Source organism: Giraffa tippelskirchi, chromosome 2, assembly GCF_054371585.1.
Source record: "Giraffa tippelskirchi isolate mGirTip1 chromosome 2, T2T-mGirTip1v1.2.pri, whole genome shotgun sequence".
NCBI lineage: Eukaryota > Metazoa > Chordata > Mammalia > Artiodactyla > Giraffidae > Giraffa > Giraffa tippelskirchi.
The window spans coordinates 65,573,882-65,600,279 of NC_137276.1; the positions used below are offsets into that span (position 1 = coordinate 65,573,882).

Below are 26,398 nucleotides of genomic sequence, written 5' to 3' on the forward strand. Positions count from 1 at the left end.
CTTTTCCTGATTCAACAAAAACCCCAGGACAGGCTCCCCCTGGCCAGGCCTGATCACACAAGGGTCTCTGAAGCCCAGAGCTGGATCAGCCACACCCAAACAGCAGGGACTGAGATGAGGTAAGGAGTGGGGGGCGGCCCCAGAAAAATCTGCATGTTGGTGGCCAAAGAAGGTGGGCGGGCACTGGGCAGGCACCCCCACAGCTGCCTGCTTCACCACCACTGCCAGCGTTTACTGGAAGGAGCAGCACCCACAAAGCTTGTCTAGAAGAAGGGGAGGAGATGCGGAAGCATTCAAGGTCTTAGATACCAAGAGAAGATCAGGTTGCCAGAAGGAGGGGAGCGGTCACTGTGTCCGTTGCTGCCCCAAGGGGGCCACTAGATTAGCCACCAGCAGTCCAGCGTGACTATGGCAAGAATGGGCGCTATCCAAGAACTGCTACCCCTCCAGGAGAAGTCATAAGGGGAATGGGGGCCCTGGGAGCCTGCAGCATTGGTGGGGGTGGGTGAGGAGAAGGACAGAGAGTCGGGAGGGGAGGCAGTGAGAGGATGAGAGGATAGGACAGGAGGGCTGTGGGGAGGGCAGAAAAGGCGGGGAGCCGGGAGGAGGGCCGGAGAAGAAACGAGACAAAGGAAAAGGAGAGGGAAAAACCAACGCCTGTGCCCTTGCTCCCCTCCCCCAACGCTGAAAGTTAAAAATAGGCTGTGCGGTGAAAGGCAGACAGAATGAGAGCAGTCGTCTAAAGAGACAGGAGGGAAAGGAGCCGGGGACCCAGAGGAAAGCTCCCTCAGGCCTCAGCCAGGATGAGGGAAGACAGAGGCAGCCGCTTCCCCCCCACAGGCCGAGGCTCTGGCTTCAGCTTCACATGTTTGGTCCTGGTTGGAGGGGCTGTGTGCCCTGCAGGAGGGCTGCCTGGTGCATCCCCACCCGGCTCATGAGCCCAGGGTCTGGGCATCCATGGCTGGCAGGGTGGGAATTACAACCCCGCTATGCAGATGAGGAAACTGAGGCTCAGAGAGTCACATGACAGGCCTTCTGGCTCCCAGCCTCCATCAAGGGGACTTGGCCACAGAGAGGACACTAGGTAGGACCCCAGGTTTGGGCCCCGAGTGGCTTCCCCGTGCCAGCCCTGGGCATCAAGGGCAGGAGGGGTGAGGGTAGCGGAGAGGAAAGGACGGTGGGTGAGCCAGCAGGCAACCTGGCCACACACCTCACGGTGCCTCACCCCTTCCTGCCCTGGCAGCTCTGGTGGGGAAACTGAGGCCCAAAGAGTTCAAACTCTCTGCCCAGCTGCTCACCTCACCAGGGACAGAAGTAGGCGCTGAGAATTGGGAGAGCCTTCTGTTCCCAGCCCAACCCTGCCCTCACTGGCTGGGTGGCCGGGCGAGACCCCCCTTCCCAGAGGTTCAGCTCTCGTCACCCCACACCCTTCCTGCCTGCCTCCTGGGCATGCCCATGGAGGAGCTAATTAGTGGTTGGTTTGCAAAGGCAAAGCCCCACATAAACAAATACAGAGGGTTATTAGCCCTTGGAGCCCGAGAGGAAGACCGGCTAGGAGCTGCCACTGTGCTGACAGGGCTGGTTTCCCTGCCTGACTTTAGGGCGGCATTACTTTTGTTAGCAGACAGCATGATTATTGGATGTTGTTAATCTGTTACTTTTATGGACGGCCTTTCTTCCAAGGATCTTAAAGCTCTTCTGCATTTAGCTTCCCCTTGTTGCCAGGAGGTCAATACCGCAGCGTGAAGAAATAGTGATCGGCATGTTTTTATGAGGCACAGAGAGGTTAAGCCACTTGCCTGGGGCCACACAGTAAATCAGCAACAGACATGAAGTCAGTATTCACAGTCTTTTGAGGCCCAGGAAAGAACCATGTTCTGGACACTCACTGATTCTCGTGGCTTCTGTCTTACCAGCTCAGAATAGGCCCACTTCTTACATATGTCTAGTGTTTTCTTTAGGATCTGATCCCCTTTGATTGAGGCAGGGCTGGCAGAATTATTACCACTGAGCTGGTGAAGACGTGGAGGCTCAGAGAAATGAAGTGACTTACACAAGATCACACAGCAATGATCAGGGAGAGGACCTGAATTCAGGTCTCTGGACTCCCCTGGCTCTAACCACAGCAGCAGTTGCCCACATCCACCCCAAAGCCGGGAGGATCCAGGGGGAGCACTGAGGTGGGCCCAGTACCTAGAGGAGAGAAGAAGACACTATCTGCTAGTCCTTCCTGCAGGAGAGGGGGAGGATCTTAGTCTGAAGCAGCCATAGTAGCCATCTCCCTCCCTTGGCCTATGGGAGCTTCTGGAGGAAGACAGTGAGGAGGAACGGGGCTGCCCAGACCAGGGGGAGATCCTCAGTGTCCTGGTGACAAGGTAGGTGGCTCCCCTCCCTGTGCCCTATTCTGCAATTGTTAGATGAGGCTGGGGCTGGGCTAGGTAAGCCCTGAGGTCTCCCAGGTTCTGAAATTGCAGAGGTTTGCAGGTCTACCAGCAGTCTCCAGCCCAGCAGAACCCCACCAGGATCTTTAGTGGAGGGCAAGCCTGCCCAGCCCCTCCCATGTCTGGGTGACCCACTGCAAAGGGAAGAACACAGACAATAAGGCAGAAGACCTGGGCCTTGGCACACAGTGACCTTAGGCAAGTCCCTCACCTCTGGTCGTCTATCTCTTTACCTACTGAACAAATAAGGGAGCATCCTAACATCTCTGCCCTGGGGCAGCCATAACAGATGCTGCTGGGGAAGCAGACCTGACAATTCGGGCTGGTTTGGGTATAGAGGAGTCTGATTCAGGCATCGATAAACATCGACTCCCTGGCCTCCCCGGGCCACTGTGCCACAAAGAGACATCAATTAGGCTATGTTCATCTTCCTTTGAGACACTGGTCCCAGAGCACCAGCCCATGCCTGGCTCCCCAATCTGTAATCTGAGGCAGGCAAGAGATATGTGTGCCCTTTGCCCCTGGCAAACCCTCCTGATGGCTGCTGTCCAGGAGGTGGGATGCTCCCTTGAGGAACAGATGCCTAAGAGAACTGTCCAGCCCTCTGTCACCCACCGTGATAACAGACAGGGGATTCTGTGGGGTGGAGGTAGGGAGGAAAGTATGGGGGAAGAGTGATCTGTTCCTAAAGAGATGTTACAAGGTCAACCAAAAGTGACTGTGGCAGCACCAGGGTTGACTAAGTCGGCCCCATTTAAGTTGGATTCTGAGAGGTGCCTACAGTGTGGGCCCCCCCATCATTCATATAGAGAATGGGGAGGCCAATCCACTTGGAAACTGATGGGTGTCAGCCTTCCCCATGGGAGGGAGGGCTGGGCCTTGAGGGCCTTGAGTGGACAGGACCTGAGCAGGGCACCAGGAGAGGAAAGAAAGGGAAGGGAAGGCAGAGTTGGTTGGAATCCATGGTGTGTTACTTGCACAGGTTAGTAAAGGGGGCCTTAACCCACACCACCATCTCCACTCGCCACTGCACACTCACAGGCTCTCCCAGGCAAGAGAGCAGGCATCAGGAGAGCAGACAGCTCCCTCCCTCACCCCTCACCTCCAGGAGGCATCAGGGTCTGTAGATGCCACTCTGTCACACCCTTGCCCCCAGCCTTCCTCCGGGTTCTGCGGCCCTGAGACTCTAGAGACCATGCTGGCCTCAGTCAGGATCCAGGGCTTCAGGGACAAGCCAGCTTGAGTTTGAATCCAACCTTCTTCGACTTCGTAGCTACATCTCTCGGAGCAGTTCAATCTCTCGAGCCATGGTCTCCTCACCTGTAAACCCGGAGATAACAAACCCTCCTTCACAGGGCATTCGTGAGGATTAATATGGCAACATGTGTAGTGTCTGGTTCCGACTTCCGTGGCTCTGCCTTAGTCAAGGTCAGGTCATCATAGCTTTGCTTCCAGACCTTCATGAATGTCTCCTGGCTGATGCCCCAATGCCAGCCCTAGTCCCCTGTACTTCCTTCTCCATGTGCTGCCAGGACAACGTTCCTGAAATGCTCATCTGATCCTGGCCATTCCATCTGGGCTGGATATTGGATGAAATCAAAGAATGACTATTAACTTTGTTCAGATGTGAACATGGTAGTGCAATTGTGTTTTCTTAAAGCATCCCTAACTTTTAAACATATATCCCAAAATAGGTATATATGAAATGACATGTGATTCGCTTCCAAGTAACCTGAGGGTGGGGAGGAATGGGTAGGGCTGGAGCAGACACAAGCTCGGCAGATTGTTCATTGTTGATGTGGGTAGGGGTCATTGTCCTAGCTCCCTTCTTTTGTGTGTGTTTGAAATTTTCTATAATAAAAAGCTTTTTTTTTTATAATGTGGAGGGAGAAAGAATGAAAAAGTGGAAGAATGTGATTATTGTTGGCAAGCACATGGAGGGTTCATTATATGATGCACTCTGATATGTATTTGAAAATTTTCGTAATGAAAACTTTGGAATTTTTTAAGGAAATTCTGTTGGGTCCTCCCTGTTGCCCCAGGATGGAGCTTCTTAGCAGCACAGCTCTGGAACCCTCCATGAGCTGTGCACACAGCCCCACCATACCTCACAGTTTCCAGCACCCCCTGCTCCAGGACCTGGGGCAACAGTCAGCAACCAGACACGGCTATTCCTACCATGCCTCATATGTCTGTCCCCTTGGGATGGCGTGTCTTACCAATCCTGGCAACCAAGAGGGCGACTTCTTGTCTTGGTTCAGCTCAAGAATTGCCTCCTCTAGGAAGCTGGTCCTTCTTCTCCGGCCTCTACCCTGGCAGAAATGACCACAACTACCTTGCAGTCCCCACAATCCACGTGGCCTGGGACACAGGCTGCAAATGGCGGGGGTTTGTCTTAGTGTCTTCAGAGCCAGCACAAAGCCTGAGGCTCAGTAATTGTCCACTGAGTATTGAAAAGTCTCACCTACCTTAGGACTTCACCTGGCTGCTTAAATCCCAAAGAATGGTTATCGTTTCCTGAGGTCATCCTGCCCCCTGTTGTTGGAAAGGAGCATTGCAGGAATGGCTGGAAGCAAAACTGGATCCCCTCCCCACCACCTTCAGCCTCCTGCTTCCCCCTCTCCCTCATCACTGAGCAGAGCTCTGAACTAGGCTCTAGGAGGGAAGCCCACTACAGAAACGTGCAGAGCCTGTCACCATCAGCCTCTCCCAACCCCTCCAGGCCCAGCTCTGACTGGGATCCCGAGGGCAGCCTTGTTGAAGACTCACCTAAGGAACAGGCCACCCCTGGCCTCAGGCCACCTGACATTTGCGCAGGCCACCCTCTCCGCCTGGAGGGCCCATACCCCTCACCCCGACTCCCACACTCACACACATACTCTGTTTCTAAGCCTGGCCAACTTCTAGTGAATCTTCAAGGCATGCAGTGAACATTGCTTCTTTGTAGACAATTCACCATCACCCACATGAGGAGCTACTTCGTGTCACTCTGTGGCAGCCTGGCCACGTTCCTCTATGGTAGCACTTGTCATCTGCGTTGGCCATATGACCATCTCTGTCTCTAGACCAGATGGTCCTTGAAAGAAAACGCTGGGTCTCAGTATGGCAGAGACTCATTAAGAACTGAACTCGTGTGTTTGGTTTCTAGTCTTATTGTCAAAAACTTCTTTCTCTCCTTAAGAAGGAAGATTGACCTCTTTTCTAGATGACAGGTTTTGACCCCTTATAAAAGAAATTAGGACTTTCTAATGTCTCGTCCTTACTATCCAGTATGGTAGCCATTGGTCATATGCGGCCTTTAGGGAGCTGGACATGTCTGACAAAGCCCTTACCTGTCACCATGAACTCCCACTCAGATGGCTGGAACTGTCCCAGAGTGGAGTGGACTTAAGGAAGTGAGTAGCCTGTGTCTGGAGGCATTCAGCACAACCCAGGGGCCACCTCATCCTGAAAACCAGCGGCCACTTCCAAAAGTGGCCTGGTTGCTCCCAACCTGTCTCTCATGCCTCATTTTATTTGATAACATTTACTAAGTGCCTGTCTGAACCAGGTGCTCAGCTGAGCCTGGGATGTGATGGCAAAAAACCAGCTATCCCCCGGGGGACAGAACTGCTGCTGTCACCACCACACCCACTGGAGAACCCCCAAGGGGACAGTGCGGAGGAGGGGCCCCCAGAATATATATTGCCCTTCCAGTCATTTGCGGTGGAGAGTTTCTGCCACATTCTAAGTTCATTTGAGAACATTTTAACTGATGCTGCCTGATTCCCAAGAGTGTGACGCATTGATACCTGCAACCATCACCTCAATATCTCCTTCCCACCTTTCTGGCACTTGGCACAGTGCTTGGTATGTGGAAATCAAACATCTACAGGGAAGAGGGAAAGGAGGGAGGGTTCTTGCCCTTGATTATCATGCAACTGGGGAGACAGTGTATGAAAACGGACACAGCAACCAGAATTATGGGCTTTTAAAAGTTCAGAATTGGAAGGGCTCTAAGGGCCATCTGCTAGAAAGCCCTGCTCACGCAGCAGTCCCCACTGCAGCCCTACAGGGTCAATGCCTTCAACCACTGCCGTCTGGACACCCGGAGCCTTCTGCTCTTGAGAAAGGCCCACCCCAAGTGGGACAGGCATGGTTCGTTCAAAGTTCTTCTAATCCACAGAAAAAATATTAGAACTAAATAGAGAGTTCATCAGCATGGCTGGAGACAAGATAGCATCAACATTCACACCTCTCCTATATACCCAGCAATAGCCATTTAGAAACGTGATGAGAAAAGTATCCCATGCACAATGGCTAACCCAGACTATAAAATACCTAAGAATAAACTTAATGAGAAATGTCCAGGTCCTATATGAGAAACACGATAAAACTTTACTGAAGGACATAAAAAAGCCCTAAATAAATCGAGTGATATATCACGCTCCAGGATAAGAAGACTCAGTAATACAAAGATGTCAATTCTTCCCAAATTAAATCTATAAATTCAATGCATTCCCAATCAGAATCCTAAAGGGGTTTTTATAGAACTTGACAAGCTGATTTTAAAGCTCATCTGAAAGAGTAAACAAGCAAGAAAAGCCAAGAACATTTTGAAAAAGAATAAAAATTAGATGAGATTTGACCTATGAGATACCAAAACACACTATAAAACTGGAGTAATTAAAACAGGGCGGAGTGAGGGATCAAAGGAGCAGAACAAACAATCCAAGAACCAAGCCCCAGGGATTATAGAAATTTAGCATAATGCAAAAATAGCAGTCAGATCAGTGGGGAAAAGATGGACCAGTTAATGTATTTTTAAAGTAGTACTCGATGATTGTTTATCCTCTTGAGAAATAAAGTAATAAGTTGTTATTGTTATTGTTTCACATGATGCCCCAAAGTAAGTTCCAGAGAGAATAAAAATCTAAACACTTTTTACCAACTGTCAAAGTACTAAAAAGGCAGTAAAGACAAACATTTGTTAGGACTGAAAAAAGTCCTTTTGAAGCAAGGCAGAAACTCGGAAACTCTAAAGGAAAAGTCAGGAGGATCTGACTAAAAATTATGCATTTTTCTGTCACTGAGCTAAAAAGCAAGCAGGATTCTGAGAAAATAATTACATATGTGATAAATGAGGGGTTGTTGCTGTTTAATCACTCAGTCAAGTGTGACTCTCTTGCGACCCCATGGACTGTAGCCTGCCAGGCTCCTCTGTCCATGGGATTTCCCAGGCAAGATTACTCGAGTGGGTTGCCATTTCCTTCTCTAGGGGATCTTCCCAACTCAGGGATCAAACCCATGTCTCCTGCATTGGCAGGCAGATTCTTTACCACTGAGCCAGCTGCTGCTGCTGCTAAGTCGCTTCAGTCGTGTCCGACTCTGTGCGACCCCATAGACGGCAGCCCACCAGGCTCCGCCATCCCTGGGATTCTCCAGGCAAGAATACCAGAGTGGGTTGCCATTGCCTTCTCCAGTGCATGAAAGGGAAAAGTGAAAGTGAAGTCACTCAGTCGTGTCCGACTCTTAGTGACCCCACGGACTGTAGCCTACCAGGCTCCTCCGTCCACGGGATTTTCCAGGCAAGAGTACTGGAGTAGGGTGCCATTGCCTTCTCCGAAGCCTAAATGAGGGGTTATCATTTCTTGTTGACTTGTTACAAGTCAACAAGAAAAGGATAATCTTGAACTAAGAAAAAAAAAAGGAACCAGCAGGCAGGTTAGTGGAGAGGGAGGAAAGTCAAGAACGTGTGTGGCAGTGAACAGGGTATCACCAAGTGCATAGGGACTGATAGCGCTGGAGCCCCTGAGAGGCTACTTACACTAGAACAGGGCAAGCATCTGGATATTTACACACTGAGCCCCACCCTCATTTGTTGTTGGTGAGGGGGTGGTGTATTAATGTCTCTCACTTTGTGAACAGAGTGCCTTCTACAGGCAGAGAATGTCCTCAGGTAGAGAGTGAGGCACAAAGGCATGATGGAAAGAGAAACTGTATGCAGGTGACCTCCAGCCTTACTTTTATGGTTTCTGAGTTTCATGCAAAAGAAAGATATTTTAAGTGCAATATATTAAGCCCCTTGTCTTTTGTCCCTCTAAATTTCCTTATGTCACATCCCTCATGTTTGATTGTGTTAAACATCGGGCATGTTTGGGGATCGTATTAAGGACAAGTTGAGTTGGGGATACAATACACTTGGGTTTAGAGAGGTACATGAATGAATGATTCTCAGTTATACCCATGTCTAGGTTAGTTATTGCTAACAGACATTCTTTCAGGAAATACCTCCACCTCCTGCTCTGCTGACGCACCCAGCATTGTGAGGTGATGTAAAGACAAAGGGCCAGAAGTGGTGATATGAATGCATCCCACAGCCCCTGGCAGAGACGCTGTGGGTAATGGAGGAGAAACAAGGCCGGGTGTGTACACAAACAGCATCTAATCTCTATAAATTTCTTTCAATCATCGGATGTGTGATATTTGTAAGCAGATGATTTATTTTTCTTTCTTTTTTTTAAATTTTCAGTGTGGCTTCTGTCACTTAGCATGCTTTTGAGAGTCATGCACGTTGTTGCATGGGTTGGCAGTTTGTTCCTTTATATTCCTGAGTAGTATTCCAATGTATGAATGGACCACATTTGTTTATTCATTCATCTGTTGATGGGCATTTGGATTGTCTCCAAACAGAGCTGCTCTACACATTTGCATATAGGGGTTTTGTGTGTGTGTGTGTGTGTGTGTGTGTGTGTGTGTGTGTGTGGACCTGTTTTCATTTTTCTTGGAGTGGGATTGCTGACTTATACATTTATGCTTAACTTCATAAGAAATTGTGAAACTGTTTTCCAAAGGGCTGAACCACTTTGTTTGTTCACCAGCAACACATGAGAGTTTCAGTGACCTCACATTTTTGTCAGTGCATGAGATTATCAGGTGTCATCTTTTTCTTGATGAAGGTGAAGGAAGAGAGGGAGAAAGCTGGCTTAAAACTCAACATTCAAAAAATGAAGATCACGGCATCCAGTCCCCATCACTTCACGGCAAATAGATGGGGAAACAATGGAAACAGTGACAGACTTTATTTTCTTGGGCTCCAAAATCACTGTGGACAGTGACAGCAGCCATGAAATTAAAAGACGCTTGCTCCTTGGAAGAAAAGCAACGACCAACCTAGGCAGCGTATTAAAAAGCAGAGACATTACTTTGCCTGCAAAGGTCCAAAGACATTACTTTGCCTACAAAAGTCAAAGCTATGTTTTTTCCAGTAGTCATGTATGGATGTGAAAGCTGGACAATAAAAAAGGCTGAGCAGTGAAGAACTGATGCCATAGAACTGTGGTGCTGGAAAAGACTCTTGAGTCTCTTGGACAGCAAGAAATCAAACCAGTCAATCCTAAAGGAAATCAGTCCTGAATATTCATTGGAAGAACTAATGCTGAAGCTGAAGCTCCAGTACTTTGGCCACTTTATGGGAAGAGCTGACCCTGATGCTGGGAAAGATGGAAGCAGGAGAAGGGGACACAGAGGATGAGATGGTTGGATGGCATCACTGACTCGATGGACATGAGTTTGAGCAAGCTCCGGAAGATGGTGAAGGACAGGGAAGCCTGGTGTGCTGCAGTCCATGGGGTCACAAAGAGTCAGACACAACTGAGGGACTGAACAACAATTTTTTTCCCTAGTCCTTCTAAGAGGTGCGTAGTGAGATCTCATTGTGGTACCAACTGGCATGTCCCTAATGATCTCACGGAAGAAGGTGTCTCTCCACATGCCCCCCACATTCTTGCCTCTCTCCCAGTGGTACACTACTAGACCTAGGTTCATGGCAGGGGGCTGGGCTCTCTGTTGCCCTGGATGCTGGAGCTTTCTCAGTGTTCCTGCCCATCCCTGCTCTACCCCTAGTCCTGCGGCGGCCAGACTGCCTCATGTCTATGGCTGTACTTGTGTGTGAGTTTCCTGCTTCTCCCCAGAGGTAGCTGACCTCTAGTGGTACTGGCATAGGATCCTATAGCCCAGAATTGTTTCTTGCCCCTCCCCAAGGGCAGAGGGTTTTTTTCTTTTCTTTTTTTTTTCCCCGCCTCCTACAGGAAATGAAGCCCCGCAATGCATCTTTATCTGGATCCCAGGAGTGACAGGATTTGTTGGCCTTCTCCTAGTGATTTAACGGCTTTTGCTCCTTTAAGACAAGGGTCTGGAGAAGACTGCACTTTGGCACTTTTCCCACAGCCGCAGCCAATCCACTGCTCTTCTGGGGAGGAGGGAGGGCGGGGGCAGGGGATGTTTGCTCCCATCTCTTACCCTTCCCCCACTCTTTCTCCTGAGCACTGAGCGGAGGTCCATAAATAAAAGCTGTTCATGTGTGCAAACTCTCCCTGTGTCTCAGGGCCCCAGCTGTTCTAGACTGCATGCCAGCACACAACTGGCTTCCAACAACATGTTAACATTTTATATTTCTTCTTACCCACTTTTATGGAGACCGTGTGTCTTCCCCCTCCCTTCTCATGCCTGGCACAGTTGAACCCCTCTGTGCATCCTGCTTCCCATGGTTGCCCTGTGACCTCAACTCTGCCGGCATGCTGAAGAAAAGTGATGACTTTGTGTCATCTCCAGGCTTTTCTCATCCTTAGTGTGGGAGCAACACTCCTTCCAGCTGACTACACCCTAGGAAGTCTAAATCTTCCTGTCTTTGAAACCTCTCTTCCATCTTCTACCCACCAGTGTTTCCAAGCTGATGCTACTTGTTTTAGGTTGGTCTTAACACTCCACTTTCAGGGACCGTGAAAGTGTCAGGAATCTATTTTATTCAGGAATCTATTTGTCCTGTTATCTATTGCTGCCTAACAAATGACCTCAAAATTTGGTGGCTTAAAATAAAAATGTCCTACTTTTCTCTGAGTTGCCTGGTTTTTGTTGGGCAGTGTTCTGGCTTTGGATCTCCCATGTGATTGCAGTCAGGTGTTTGCTGGGGCTGAAGTCATTGGAAGGACCAGGCAGCCAACAAGTCTCATTCCTGTGACTGGTGGTTGATGATCAAAAGTCATAAGGCAGGAATCTGGGAGTCAAGTTTCACTGGAGGGCCATCTTTGTAGACTAGCTGGCTCAGTGGTAAAGAATCCACCTGTCAAGCAGGAGATGCAGGTTCGATCCCTGGGTCAGGAAGATCCCCTGGAGAAGGAAATGGCAACCCATTCCAGTATTCTTGCCTGGGAAATCCCATGGACAGAGGACTTGGTAGGCTACAGTCCATGGAGTCACAAAGAGTTGGATACAACTTAGTGACTAAAAATAGTATCATTGCATACAAAAAGGGATCTTTCATACTTTGGTCTTAAATTTATCTAACTATAAAATTAACATAAAGAAAAGGGACAATATTTTTGTGACAGTGATTTGTCAAGTAAATCTTCAAAAGCATAAAGGTATAAGTAGAGGGGAAAATATAAATCTTATTATACTAAAACATAGGATTTCTGCCAACAAAGAACATCATGGAAGAAGTTAGTGTACAAATGGCTGAATGGGAGGAGATATTTGCAGTATCTGAAACTAACAATGTTGATATATAAAGCCCTGATAACCAACTTAAAAAAAACAACTACAAATTCTAAAAAAATGAAACCCAAGACTATAAAATATGGAAGAAAAATAGGAGAAAAGTCTTTGTGACCTTGGATTAGACAAAGATTTCTTAGTTACAACATCAAAATACCAACCCAGAAAAGAAACATTTGATAAATTGGATTTCATCAAAATTAAGAACAATTGCTCTTTGAAAAGCATTGTGAGAATGCAAACAAAATATCTGCAAATCAAAAATATCTGATAAAGGGCTTGTATGCAGAATGAAGAATTCTCAAAACCCAATACAAAAAACAAACTCAATTTTTGTTGCATTCATTGTTGTTGTTAATGGACGGGCAATTTGAACAGGCAATTCACCAAAGATGGATCATTGGCAAATAAGCACATGAAAATGAAACCATTTGGTCTTGTTTCTGAGGGCTCCAAAGATCTCCGGTAACAGAGTTCTTCGTGTCTCGGCACCGAAAGAACTCAGTGAGAGGCAAAGTTATAGATAAGAAGTGATTTATTAGAATAAATAATGTGAGGCTACAAGCAAATGGGCGAGAGGATGTCATTCCCCAGAAGTTAGTGCGCTACAGTTTTATAATCAAAGGAAAAGTGGGAAGGAAAAGAAGAACTTCTTCGTCTTTGAGTAGACGTCATGCTTCCATCATCAGCTCCTCCTCCAGGTTGGGTAGGGAGTTTTCTTGTCCCTGCATGGTTAAGTCAGGTTCACAAATTATTGGGGTTTTTGTTTTGTTTTATCTGTGCAGAGAGCATGTCCTAGGGGTCATTAACTTACTGAGTTCCCAGGGCAGGATGTGGGTCTCAAGCCACCATTGTTTCATTGTTTGGGGGCATGTCTTATGCTTCTGTTGCATGGTTTTGCTGCTAAGTAAGCCTACTTGGTTTTGTGGTTAAGCAAACCTGCTCTCCTGAGTAATCATTAACTTACAGGGGTCTCCTATACTTTTTTCTACTTACAATCCCCTTGTGGGATTAACTATTTAATCACCTACTCTATCCCTTTACTCTGTCCCTATCTATCAAAAAGGTATTTAACACCATTAGTCATTAAGGAAACTCAAAACCACAGGGAGATACTACTGCATATCAATTAGAATGGCTAAAATTAAAAAGACTGACACAGCAAATTTTTGTGCACCTGGGAAGGTGCAGGGGAACTTGAAGTCTCATACACTGATGGGGATGTAAAATAATCTGACCACTTTGAAAAGCAGTTTGGTAGTTTTCCTAACAAGTTATAAGCATATACCCCTGCATATCAAAGAAAAACGAAAGCATATATGCACGCAAAAGTTTACAGCAGCTTTACCTCTGATAGTCAAAAACTGGAAACAACCCAAATGTCAGACAAATTGTAGCATTTCCCAAATGTCCACCAAACTGTAACATTTCCAACACAATAAAACACTATTAAATAACTTCTACTCAGCCATAAAAACAAACTATTGATATATGCAAAAGCATAGGTGAACCTCAAAGTAATTATGCTGAGTGAAAGAAGGCAGATATAAAGAATGGAATGTTATGTCCATTCACATACCATTCACATAGAATATGCAGTCTTATCTACAGGGAAACAGGTCAGGGGTTATTTGAGTTAAGGAGGATGCAATCTAGGGGTTATGGCTATGTTCATGATCTTCACGGCGGTGATGCATACTACGTGGTGATGCATGGTTGCACAGATGCATACTACGTCAAAACGCATCGAAGTGTACTCTTGAAATATGCGCAGTTTTTTACGGGGGTCAGTTTCTCTGGAGATGTTTGTAGGAAAGAAAAAGTAATCTCGCGCCCAGCGTCACATACTAGGAAGCGGCACCGCGCGGGCTCCGCGTTTGGAGCCCGTGGCCTTAACTCCCCCAGCTCCCAGTAAGGTTGCCTCCGAGGAAAGTGCTGGAAGCGAACCTCAGCTGTTGTTAATGATTACCGGTGGGCGGCTCCTTCTCGGCCGCGCTCCCGCCTCGGGGCGGCCCGAGCGTGGCCCCGCCCGTCGGCTTCCCAGAGCGCCAGGCGTCGCGCTAGTGGACTCCGCCGCCACCTGCTGCTGCTGCCCGCCTCCGCGTCCAGCATGGTAAGGGGGATCACACGCTGCTACCGTCCGGGCAGCAGGTTAGGAGGGGGACGCGCGGGAGGAACCGAGGAGGGCCAGGGGCCCGCGCAATATCCCCGCCCAGGCCAGAGGACCGCGCTAGGCGTGCGGGGAGCCTCCCTCCCAGGCCTTAGCGAAGCAGCCGCGCGTAGGGCTGAGAGTGTCGGGGTCTCGGTCCCGCCTCCACCCTACCCGCCGTGGTGCCGCCGGGGACACTGAGGCCGAGAGACGGGCGGTGGCAGGTTCAGTGACAGCCAGGAGGGAGCCCAGGCCAGAGCCCGCTCAGGGCCTCAGGGCCTCGGGCAGGGAGTGGGACGGTGAGACGGGGATGGGGCGGGGCAGCATAGTGAGCCCGCAGACGTGGGCCCCTTGGTGGCACAGCCCTGGCCTATATTGGGGGCTGGCGGGGGGCGGGGTGCAGCGGCGGGGAGACAGATGCCTGTGTGGTTGCGCAAAGGAGGGGCGGCTGAATTTCCCGTGTGCCTCTGCCTGCCTGTTTACTGCCCTTTTCGCTTGCACTTTTGGGCACGGAGTCTAGCTGAGCCTCCTCTGCGGAGCCGGGACCTCAGAGCCAGCCTCTGGCGTCTAGTTTGAGGCCTGTGCCCAGCAGTGGGGACATGATTGCTCAGGATCACACTCCCTCCGGGCTGAGCTTTCTGGGAGGAGAGTGTCAGGCCCTGTGCTCAGCTACAGAGATGAAGGTGAACCTGCAGGGCAGCAAGAAGGGAAACTTCTAGACCCAGACCTTTACTAAACAGCAAAAGCATTAGGCTTCAAAGTATTAGGAGCAGTTGGGACTGTGGTGACACCTGGAAGGGCACTTTGAAGACCTTGGCTTGAACATAGGGGAGGTGGTAGGTGAGCTGATTATGAGGTACACTGAGGCTCTGCAGCTGCAGGGCGGGGGTAATCAGTAACCCCTCTGCACACTCCCAGAGGCCCAGGCCAAGCCTGACCTGGGATTTACTAAGCAAACACTGCCCCTGCTCCCTCTCTGATCCCAGATCTCAGAGGGGTTTGTCAGTTCAGCCCCAGGCTGTGAAATGTGGGGGATTCCAGAAGACTCCAAAGAGAAAGGGGAGCCTCCTAGGAGCCTGCTAGTACCCATGCACTCTTTCAGAGCCAACGTACTAGGTGGTAGCTTCTGATGCCTTAGCTGCCATCTGGTTGCCTGGATACATAGACCAGGCTTATCAGCCACTGAGACAGGGCCAGGCTCTGGAAGAGAGACTGGGTTGAATGGTGATGCAAATCTGAACTGTCCTTGCTGATCTTCCAGAGCATAGGAGAGGAGATGGACCCGTCCAGATCTGTCCAGAGAGAGCCCATGCTTTTTAGGAGGGAGAAAACTGTTGAGTTACCAGAAACCTGCAATGTTTTTTTCAGTTCTAACCCACACCTGAAGGGCTGTCATAGACCTGCTTGCCCCAGGAAGTCTCCTTTTAAAAATGCAGATAATATCCCCTTAATAACAATGGAGTTAAGTGTCTCCTGGCTCCCCTTGCTGATTCCTAAAGTGGCAATTCTTGTACCTTTTTACCCATCAAGCCAGGAGAAATGAGTGCCCCCGGGCCATCTGGCTTCCAGTTTGCAGGCTGCCTTATCAAAACTAAATTAACCTCCCTCATATTCTTTTCCCAGACCTAACTAATCACTTTTAATTTAGTACTCAACAACATCCATCCTTGGGTAGTTCTACTTCACAGGCCTAAATTCTAGGATCCCGTAAGTTCCTCCACCTGGATCTTTTTAAGAGGCTGGAGAACTGACCTTTCTTCTGTTTTTCAAGAGAAGGTCCCAATCATGGCCTGAATGGTGCCAGTTTGGGCTGCCCTGGGGACATTTTGCACAATAGGAAAATAGGCTGAGACACTGCCCCGGCCATTTGCCCTTGGCCAAGTTACTTCTGCTTTGGGCCTGAGCTGTGTGTGGCTCAAGCTGACAGAATAGAAAAGAAAGTGGAAATAAAAGAAACATAGGCCTGACAGCTGGGAACCAGAGGCTGAGTAGAAACAAGATGGGGTACCCACTGGAACGTAGTGCCAATGGCTAAAAATTGCCTGGAACATGTTTTAAGTGCTAGTGCCTTTGCCAGTCCCCAGGGATATGGACCCATCTTGAGAATGATGCCTGTGCTTTCAGTGACTTGGGGGGCTGGGGGGCGGTCATTTCCCCTCTCCAAGCCTCAGTTTCCTCTTCAGTACACAGTAACAGTAGCGGCTTGATTTGCTTTTATTCTCTCATGAACGGAAGAGACCTGATTTCTGAATGGAGGGGTGCCCTCTGAAAGCTCTGAGGACAGGTGCGGGGAGGAACGTTTCTCTGCCCCGGTGATTGGCGTTACACCTCAGGACTCGCTGTTGTCTAAGAACCTATCAGTGCCTGAGCCAGGGCCCCTCCTCCCAGTCTGTTGCGTTAGACAAGCTGCCCTTTGACTGTGTCACCACAGCCACCAGTGGAGGCTGGCTAAATTTCCCCAAAGGCCCAGGGCCCTCTCTTTTGTCCTGTTTAAAGAAAAAAAAAAATGCCCTTGAGCTTCTGTGTTTTCCCTCTCCTAGGCTGGCAAAGCACACAGGTTGAGTGCTGAGGAAAGGGACCAGCTGCTGCCAAACTTGCGGGCCGTGGGGTGGAACGAGCTGGAAGGCCGGGATGCCATCTTCAAGCAGTTCCATTTCAAAGACTTTAATCGGGTATGGCACTGGGGTGGGACACAGTTCCTGAGACCGGGGCTGACCAGGTCACACTCCAGAACATGTTCCCTCCCTTAGAGTCCTGTTAGCCAAGACTCTCAAGATGCTGTGCTAATCCAGTTTAGTTGGAGATAAGTCCTGAGCTGTCTCCATTTTGTGTGTGTTAGTCGCTCAGTCGTGTCCAACTCTGTGACCCCTTATACTGTAGCCCACCAGGCTCCTCTGTCCATGGAATTCTCCAGGCAAGAATACTGAGTGGGTTGCCATGCCCTTTTCCGAGGGCTTTTCCTGACCCAGGAATCGAACCTGGGTCCCCTGCATTGTAAGCAGATTCTTTAGCCACCAGGGAGGCCTTGGACTCTCCATGCCTGGAACTTTTAGAAACAGTCTTTAGAGGAGACAGTTCAAGTGGGAAACAGGTGACTATTTGAAGATATTTTAGTAGATAACCAAAAGATTGGCCAAGACGCAAAACCTCTTTGGAATTTCCACCTTCTTAGTGGTCCTGGTGATAAGACTTTCTCCTGCAGAAGGACCACCTCAAACTCCAGCCTCCGAACTAGTGGCAGGGCACTAGGAGGAATGCTGAAAGCTAGAAAGGTCACCTTGTAGGGATCGAGGCCATCCTCTTCCTTCTGGGCCTCACATTGGCCATAAAAGGGAGCCCAGCCGTCCTTTCTCTCAGAATACTAACCTGGGTCTCACTTCATTAAACAGGCTTTTGGCTTCATGACAAGAGTGGCCCTGCAGGCTGAGAAATTAGACCACCATCCCGAATGGTTTAATGTGTATAACAAGGTGAGTGATGCATGCCTTGAACTCCAGTTCACTCTGAAGGCCTCTCCCTTGGACTTCCCTGTGGGCCCTCCTCACTGACATAGTATCGGCTCCTGTTCCTTTCACCTCCTTCCTAGAATCGACATAAACAGCCCCTGGAAAATATTTAGTCTCACTACAGATTAAAAAAAAAAAATGCAAACTAGAACACTAGTGAGATAATGTGTGGTTAAAGTAGACATTAAGGAGGCAAATCCCAAGGGAGGAAAAGCTGTGGGAACCAGGCGTATTCATTGTTAATAGCTCTCAAGGGCTGAAATTTTTCTTGAGATATAGAAGAATGAAAAAGCAATAATCTTGAACTAAGAATACCCAGGCACACCAGGAAGGTCAGCCTGTCTGCTAAATGAATGGAAACAGTCATTAAATGCCTGCCGTGTGCCAAGCGCTATGCTGGGCTCTTTCTAAAAACATTAAGGTTGGAAGAGACAATCTATAAATGGACAGTGTTTAGGAGTTGAAGTTGGTCTGGAGTCTAGTCTTTAGCTTTTACGTTGCTCTTAATATTTGGATCTTTTTTATCCTGTGCTGTAGTCACCACTATTTATGCAGATGTAATAGAAGACAGTTTTGCCCTGTTAAAGACTGGTCAAGAAGGCAGCCCTGGGAAGAGCCAGTAGTGCCTAGTTACTCTTCACAGTGTGGTTGAGCCCAGGAGCTGGTGACTCCTTCCTACTCGTAGGTTCAGTTGGTGGAATCAGCTGGCCTGGAATCTCTGGTTTTGTTTCAGGTCCACATCACCCTGAGCACTCATGAGTGTGCGGGCCTTTCAGAACGGGACATAAACCTGGCCAGCTTCATCGAGCAAGTAGCAGTGTCCATGACATAGACCCTGCCCTTCTCTCAGTTATTCCGGGGAAGCGTGGGGGCACTGAACTGGGGATCCAGAGAGGGAACTGGGGGAGACCCAAGATGCTACTATAGTCAAAACTGCCAAATCGACCCTGCTGCCTCCATTTAGAGGCAAGTCCTTGCTGTTGGAAGGAGAGGCCGACATCACTGCTAAGACCGGGAACTTAGACCGGTTTTACCCCGCATCACTTTCATCTTCCTTGAGGCTCTGTGATGTGTACGCTGATTTGAATAAGCTCTTTTCTTTCATTACAACTCTCCAGCAAAAACAATGACTTTATTTCCAAGCTGTGTCTTGCTCCCTTTCTAATTCACTTCCCAAAAAGCTGTGATAAAAGCTGTGTCTAAGATAAACAGAGTCTAATCTTAGAAGCCAGGACCCTAGGGCCATCTTCATCCTATGTGACAGGAACCCATGCTCTTTTATGCCTAAAATAAAACTTGTTTCACTTGGCCTTAGGCTCTAGAATCTTCTTTTCCACAAGCCAATCCAAATTGGAATCAATAGACATTTAAAGCACCTACTATGTACAAGACAGTGTTCAGACTACTAAGGGGAAAGGGGACCAGACACCCTAAGCTCCTATTGTCTCTGGGAATTAAGTAGAAAAATAGTTAAATATTACTAGGCAGCATGAATGAAGTTAATGCCAGAGGCAAAGATAAGAAATGAGTTAATGAACATACAGTGATTCACACAGTTGAACCAGGAAGCTTCATTTGACTTAAATCTTGAGGCAGAGGTAACTGAGGGAGCATCTTGAACAAAGATAAAGGTTAGCCAGACAGTTTTATGCATGATGGGACCTATGACTAGGTCTTCTTCCTGGCCTACAGCATCCAACGTGAGATTTTTCTTTTCTTGAAGCATAGTTCTTTTGCCATATTATGTTAATTTCAGGTGTAAATCAAATTGATTTAGTTATATATATGTGTGAGTACATATATATATACATATACAATATACAGACATGTTTGGTGTACTTTTCCATTAAAGGTTATTACAAACTATTGGATATAGTTCCCCTTCTGTACACTAATCTTGTTGTTTATTTTATATGTGATAAGATATAGCTAATAATTCTGTACTCCTAATTTATCCCTCCCCCGCCTGCCCCTTTGGTAGCCATGAATTTGTTTTCTATTGCTATGTTTCTCGGAGAAGGCAATGGCACCCACTCCAGTACTCTTGCCTGGAAAATCCCATGGACGGAGGAGCCTGGTGGGCTGCAGTCCATGGGGTCGCTAGGAGTTGGACACAACTGAGCGACTTCACTTTCACTTTTCACTTTCATGCACTGGAGAAGGAAATGGCAACCCACTCCAGTATTCTTGCCTGGAGAATCCCAGGGACGGCAGAGCCTGGTGGGCTGCCGTCTATGGGCTCTCACAGAGTCGGACATGACTGAAGCGACTTAGCAGCAGCAGCTATGTTTCTGTTCTCTAATTAATTAATTTTTTATATTCCACATATAATATCATATGTCTATCTTTGATTGCATGTAGTATGATAATCTCTAGGTCCATCCATATTTTTGCAAACAGCATTATTTCTTTTTTATGCCTGAGTAATATTCCATTGTATATGTGTGTCTGTGTGTGTGCACACGCACGCATATGTGTGTGTACAAATATATATACCAGGGGTCCTCAACCCCCCAGCTGAGGACTGGTACTGGTCCATGGCCTATTGGGAAATGGGCCACACAGCAGAAGGTAAGTGGTTGGGCAAGTGAGTGAAGCTCCATCTGCTGTTCACCATTGCTGGCTAATTACCACCTGATCCTTTCCTACTCCATCTGGAAAAATTGTCTTCCAAAAAACCAGTCCTTGCTGTCTGAAAGATTAGGAACCACTGAAATAAACTGTATCTTCCTTATGTTGATGAACACTAGGGTTCCTTCCATGATTTGGCGATTATAAATACTACTGCTTGCATGTTGGAGTGCATGAATTTTTTCCCCAATGTGTATCATTTTTTTAATGAAAAGCAATTAGAGAAAAGAACCAAGAGCTTATATTTCCCTAAATGTGTTTTTATTTTTACATTTAAAATAGTTACTGGAAATGTTTTTTAACTGTTTATTTTATATTGGGGTATAGCCGATTAACATACAATGTCATGGTAGTTTCAGGTGAGCAGTGAAGGGACTCAGCTATACATACACATGTATCCGTTCTCCCCCAAACTCCCCACCCATCCAGGCTACCATGTGACACTGAGAACACAGAGAACACACTGTATGGTTCCCTGTGCTATGCAGTACGTCCTTTTTGGTTATCCATTTTAAATATAGTAGTGTGTAGCATGTATATTTTTATTAATTAGAGTTTTTTGGAGGGTATGTTCCCAGTAATGGGATTCCTGGATCATATGATAGCTCTATTTTTAGTTTTCTAAAGAATCACCATCCTCTTTACTGTTGAGGTTGCAGCAGTTCACATGGCCAGCATCAAGGTAGAGGGATTGCTTTTTGTCCACTTCCTCTCCAGCCTTTATTATTTGTAGCCTTTTTGATGATGGCCAAGACTCAGACCAGTGTGAGATGACAACTCATTGTACTTTTCACTTGACTCTCTCTGATAATTAGTGATGATGTCTGTCTTTTCATGTGCTTGTTGCCCATGTGTGTGTTGTCTTTGGAGAACTGTCTCTTGAGGTCTTCTGCCAGATTTTAAAATTGGGTTGTTAATGGTTTGGTATTGATTGTATGAGCTGCTGGTATATTTTGGAAATGAAGCCCTTGTTATTCACTCTTTGCAGATATTTTCTCCCAGTCCATAGCTTGTCTCTTGGTTTTGTGTATGCTTCCCTATGTTGTGTAAAAGATGGTAAGCTTGATGAAGTCCCATTTGTTTAGTTTTGCTTTTTGTTTCTGTAGCCTTGGGAGACTGACCTAAGAAAACATTACTAGGATTTATGTCAGAGAATGTATTGTCTAATACATTCTCTTCTAGGAGTCTTGTGGTGTCATGTCTTGTGTTTTAAGTCGGTAAGGCATTTTGAGCTTATTTTGTGTGTGTTATGAGGGAGTATTCCAGCTTCATTGATTCACATGTGGCTGTCCAGCTTCCACAGTACCACTTGCTGAAGGGACTGTCTTTTCTCCATTGTACATTTTCTTGCCTCCTTTGTCGACGATTAATTGACCATAGTTGTGTGAGTTTATTTCTAGGCTCTTGGTCCTGCTCCCTTGATCCATGTGGCTGTTTTTGTGCCAGTACCATGCTGCTTTGCTTACTGTAGCTTGGTAATATGGTCCAAGTCTGAGGGCTTTCATTTTGTACACAGGATTGCTTTGGGCATTCTGGATTTTTATGGTTCTATATACATTTTAGGACTATTTATTCTAGTCCTGTGAACAACGTCATAGATAGTTTGATTTCAATCGTATGAAATCTGTAATTTGCTTTGGGTAGTGCACGCTTGCATGCTAAGTTGCTTCAGTCATGTTCAACTCTTTGTGACCCTATGTACTATAGGGCCAGGCTATGTCCATTGTATTCTTCAGGCAAGAATACTGGAGTGGGTTGCCATGCCCTCCTCCAGGGGATCTTCCTGATGCAGGGATTGAACCCATGGCCTCTGCACTACAGGCAGTTCTTTACCACTGAGCCAACAGGGAAGCCCCGTCCCCACACCCAAGAGAACAGGGTAGCTGTCAAATTTTGAATCGTCTTCAGTTGCCTTTATCCATGTTTTATAGTTGTCAGCAGATAAGTCTCTCACCACCTGGGTCAGGTTTATCCTGTGTATTTTATTTTGCTTTTTAATATGATTTTAAATGAGACTCTCTTCTTTACTTTCCCCTTCTGTTAGCGTGAAGAAATGCAGATGATTTCTATATATTGATTTTGTATTCTGCTGTATTGCTGAATTTGTCTACCAGTGCTAGTAGTTGATGTGTGACATCCTTAGGGTGTTCTGTGTATACTGTCACATCATCTGCATGGCATGACAATATTACCTCTTTCCTTCCAATCCGGATACTTTTTATTTCTGTTTTTTCTCTGATTGTTGTGGCTAGGACTTCCAATATCATGTTGGATAGAAGTGGTGCTAGTGGACATCTTGATTTGTTACAGATTTCAGTGGGAAAGGCAATCATCTTGTCACTAGTGACCATTATGTTGGCTATGGGATGGTCCTATATTGCCTCTTCCCATCCCTGCATTGGGAAGAGTGTTTATGATGAACGGATGTTGAATTATATGAAATGCTTTTCCTGCATCTGTGGAGATGATCATGTGATTTTTGTCTTTTCCTTTGTTGATGTGCTGGGTCACATTGATTGATGTATGTTGAACCATCCTTCTGAGCCTGAGATGAATCCAACTTGACCGTGGTGCGTGATCCTTTTTTATGATTGAAGTATCATTAATTTAAAATGTTGTGCTAATTTGTGGTGTAGAGAGAAGTGACTCAGTTAAATATATGTATATCTTTCTATTCCTTGTCATAATGTTTCCATTATAGCTCCTTATAAGACATTGAATGTAATTCCCTGTGCTATACAGTAGGACCGTGTTTTTCAGTTTTATATATAGTAGAACTGCTAATCCTCAACCCCTCATTTTTCCCTCCCCCACCCTTTCCTGTGGTGACCGTGAGTTTGTTTTCTGTATGTGAGTCTGTTTCTAATTTGCAAATAAGTTCATTTATATCATATTTCAGATTTCACGTGTAAGTAATCTCATAGAAGAGTTGTCTTTCTCAGTCTGACTTCACTTAGTATGCTCATCTCTCAGTCTGTCCACATTGCTGCAAATGGCATTATGTCATTCTTTATATGAAGACTGAGTAGTGTATTCATGTGTGTATGTAGAGATATTCATATGTGTCTACAGAGCACAACTTTTTGCATTCATCTGTTCATGGACATTTAGGTGGCTTCCATGTCTTGGCTATTGTGAACAGTCCTGCTCTGACCCTTGGAGTACGTATATCTTTTTGACTTAGAGTTTTCTCCAAATATAAACCAGGAATGGAATTGCTGGATCATGTGGTAACTGTGTTTTTAGTTTTTGAGGAACCTCCATACACTTCTCCATAGTAGCTACACAGTTTCAAGGCCACCAAAGGGTATTGGGGTTCTTTATTCTCCACATCCTCTCCAGCATTTATTATTTGTAGCTCTTTTGATGATGGCCTTCTGATAAGTGTGAAGTGACAATTCACTGGAGTTCCGACTTGGACTTTAATAATTAGGGATGTTGGCCATCTTTTCACATGCGTTTGCTCACAGGCATGTCTTTTTGGAGAGCTTCGCTGGTGGCTCAGTGGTAAAGAACTCCCCTGCCAATGCAGGAGACATAAGAGATGTGGGTTCAGCCCCTGGGTTGGGAAGATCCCCTGGAGGAGGGCATGGCAACCCACTCCAGTATTCTTGCCTGAAGAATCCCGTGGACAGAGGAGCCTGGCAGCCTATAGTCCATGAGGTCACAAAGAGTCAGACACGACTGAAGTGACTTAGCATGCATGCACCCACATATCTTCTTGGAGAACCCCAAAAAATTGAGTTGTGTCCAATTTTAAAATTGGGTTGTTTGTGGTTTTGATATGGAGCTGTATGAGCTGTTGGTGTATTTTGGAAATGAAACCCTTGTCGGTCACTCTGCAGATATTTTCTTCTAGTCTGTTGGTTGTGTTTTGATCTTGTTTATGGTTCCTGTTGCTGTGTAAAATATAATAAGTTTGATGAGGTCCTATTTGTTTAGTTTTGCTTTTGTTTCAGTTGCCTTGGAAGAATGACCATAGAAAAATATTACTACGATTTATATAAAAGAACATTTTGCCTAATGTTCTCTTCAAGGAGTCTTGTGGTGTACTGTGTTGTATTTAAGCCATTTTGAGTTTATTTTTGTGTGTGGTGTGAGAGTCTTCGAAATTCTTTGACACGTGACTGCCCCACTTTTCTAGTATCACTTGCTGAAGGACTGTTTTTTCTTTATTGTATGTTCTCCCTTCCTCTCTCAAAGATTAATTGACCATAGATGTGTGTGTTTATTTCTGGGATCTCGGACCTATGCTGCGAAGATTGAGGGCAGGAGGAGAAAGGGCCATGGAGGATGAAATGGTTGGATGGCATCACCGACTCAATGGACATGAGTTTGAACAAACTCCAGGAGATAGTGAAGGACAGGGAAGCCTGGCGTGCTGCAGTCCATGGGGTCATAGAGAGCTGGACATGACTTAGCCACTGAACAAAAAAAATTCATACGAATGTTTTTGTGCTAGTTCCATGAACATTTTGGTTACTGCAGCTTGATAATAGTGTCTGAATTCTGGGCAGCTTTTTCTTTTTGCACAGGATTTCTTTGGTTTTTCTAGGTCTTTTATGGTTCCATATACATTTTAGGATTATTCTAGTTTTGTGAAAAAATATCATGGTTAGTTTGATATGTATCACGTGAAATCTGTAGCTTGCATTGAGTAGTAGAGCCAATTAAATAACCATAATTTTTCCACTCCAAGAGTGTGGGATGAATGTCTACTTCTTTGAATCATTTTTAATTGCCTTTATCAATGTTTCAAAGTTGTCAGCAAAGAAGTCTCTCACCTCTTTGGTCATGTTTATTCCTATGTATTTTGTTTTTTGAAACCATTTTAAGTGGGATTGTTTTGTTTGCTTAACTTTTTTTCCTGAAATGTAATTGTTAATATGAAGAAGTGTAACATTTCTGTATGTCAATCTTGTATCCTGCTACCATGCTGAATTTGTTGACCAGTACTAGTAGTTGATATGTGGCATCTTTAGGGTGTTATCTGTATAGTATCACATTACCTGCATACCATGACAGTCATACCTTTTTGCTTCCAGTCTGAATGCCTTTCATTACTGTTTCTTGTCTGATTGTTGATTTATTTCAGATTTTAGTGGGAAGGCTATCAGCTTTACATTATTGAGCATTATGTTGGCTATGGGCTGGTTCTAAGTAGCTTTTATTATGTTGAGATATGTTCCCCCCATACTCAGTTTGAGAAGAGTTTTCATGATGAATGGATGCTGAATTTTATGAAATGCTTTTCCTGTGTCTATGGAGATGATCATTTGGTTTTTGTCTTTTCCTTTATTGATGTGCTTGGTCGTGTTGGTTGATTTGTGTATGTTGAACCATTCTTGTGAGACTGGGATGAATCCAATTTGATCGTGGTGTATGCCCTTTTTAAAAAAATTTTTTATTCATTCATTTTTGACTTCCCTGAGTCTTTGGTGCTGAATGCAAGCCTTCTCTAGTTGCAGTTGGCAGGCTTCTTATTGTGGGGACACTCTTGTTGCAAAGTACGGACTCTAAGGCATGGGGGTTCAGTAGTTCCAGCATGTGGAACTAGATGCCCTGCTGCATGTGGAATCTTTCCAGACTAGGGATTGAACTTGTGTCCTCTCCTTTGGGAGGTTGATTCTTAACCACTGGACCACCAGATAAGTCCCCACTTTTTAAAAAAATTGAATTACCATTAATTTTCAATGTTGTGATAGTTTCTGGTATACAGATGAGAGGCTCAGTTAAAGATATATCTGTTCATTGTCATATTGTTCAGTTATAGTTCGTAAGCCAGTGAATAGAATTCTCTATGCTGTACAGATGGGCTTTGTTTTTTATCTGGTTTATATATAGTAGTTTGTATCTCTTAAATGCAAACTCCTAATTCTTCCCTCCCCTACCTTTTACGCTGTGTTAACTATGAGGGTTTTTTTTTTTTTTATGTGTATGAGTCTGTTTCTGGCTTGAAAGTATGTTCAGGTGTATCCAACCAGTCCATCCTAAAGGAGATCAGTCCTGAGTGTTCATTGGAAGGACTGATGTTGAAGCTGAAACTCCCAATACTTTGGCCACCTAATGCAAAGAGCTGACTCATTTGAAAAGACCCTGATGCCAGGAAAGATTGAAGGCAGGAGGAGAAGGGGACG

General features: G+C 46.2%; 2 protein-coding genes and 1 long non-coding RNA gene across 5 annotated transcripts in view; 1 reads left to right on the plus strand and 2 right to left on the minus strand.

The window, feature by feature from the left end:
- Positions 1-1,754: 1,754 nt before the first annotated feature.
- On the minus strand, positions 1,755-7,901 carry LOC145536962 (uncharacterized). Its single transcript, XR_014076103.1, has 4 exons — positions 5,321-7,901; positions 4,910-4,976; positions 4,661-4,753; positions 1,755-3,761 (listed from the first exon to the last, which is right to left on the minus strand). It is a non-coding gene; the product is annotated as an uncharacterized LOC145536962 (long non-coding RNA).
- A 4,591-nt stretch (positions 7,902-12,492) lies between these two features.
- SGPL1 (sphingosine-1-phosphate lyase 1) overlaps positions 12,493-26,398 on the minus strand; it is a 129,980-nt gene continuing 116,074 nt past the window's right edge. For both annotated transcript variants that reach the window (XM_081567902.1, XM_081567881.1), the window contains exon 16: positions 12,493-12,700. The gene's annotated coding sequence lies outside the window, so the exon portion shown is untranslated. The remainder of the gene's footprint in view (positions 12,701-26,398) is intronic.
- On the plus strand, positions 14,018-18,939 carry PCBD1 (pterin-4 alpha-carbinolamine dehydratase 1). Of its 2 annotated transcripts, XM_081567971.1 has the most exons (4): positions 14,018-14,088; positions 16,665-16,796; positions 17,514-17,594; positions 18,364-18,939. In XM_081567971.1, exons 1-4 carry the CDS (start codon positions 14,086-14,088, stop codon positions 18,460-18,462), a joined length of 315 nt encoding a protein of 104 aa, XP_081424097.1. In that variant the 5' UTR covers positions 14,018-14,085; the 3' UTR covers positions 18,463-18,939. The 2 variants fall into 2 exon arrangements, with proteins under 2 accessions (XP_081424097.1, XP_081424108.1); XM_081567982.1 differs by lacking the exon at positions 16,665-16,796.

What these genes read in the sequence shown, in the direction of transcription:
- PCBD1 (XM_081567971.1), top strand. An exon ending in ATTTCAAAGACTTTAATCGG is followed by an intron (nt 16,797 to 17,513) that starts GTATGGCACTGG and finishes TTCATTAAACAG; the next exon opens with GCTTTTGGCTTCATGACAAG. An exon ending in GGTTTAATGTGTATAACAAG is followed by an intron (nt 17,595 to 18,363) that starts GTGAGTGATGCA and finishes GTTTTGTTTCAG; the next exon opens with GTCCACATCACCCTGAGCAC.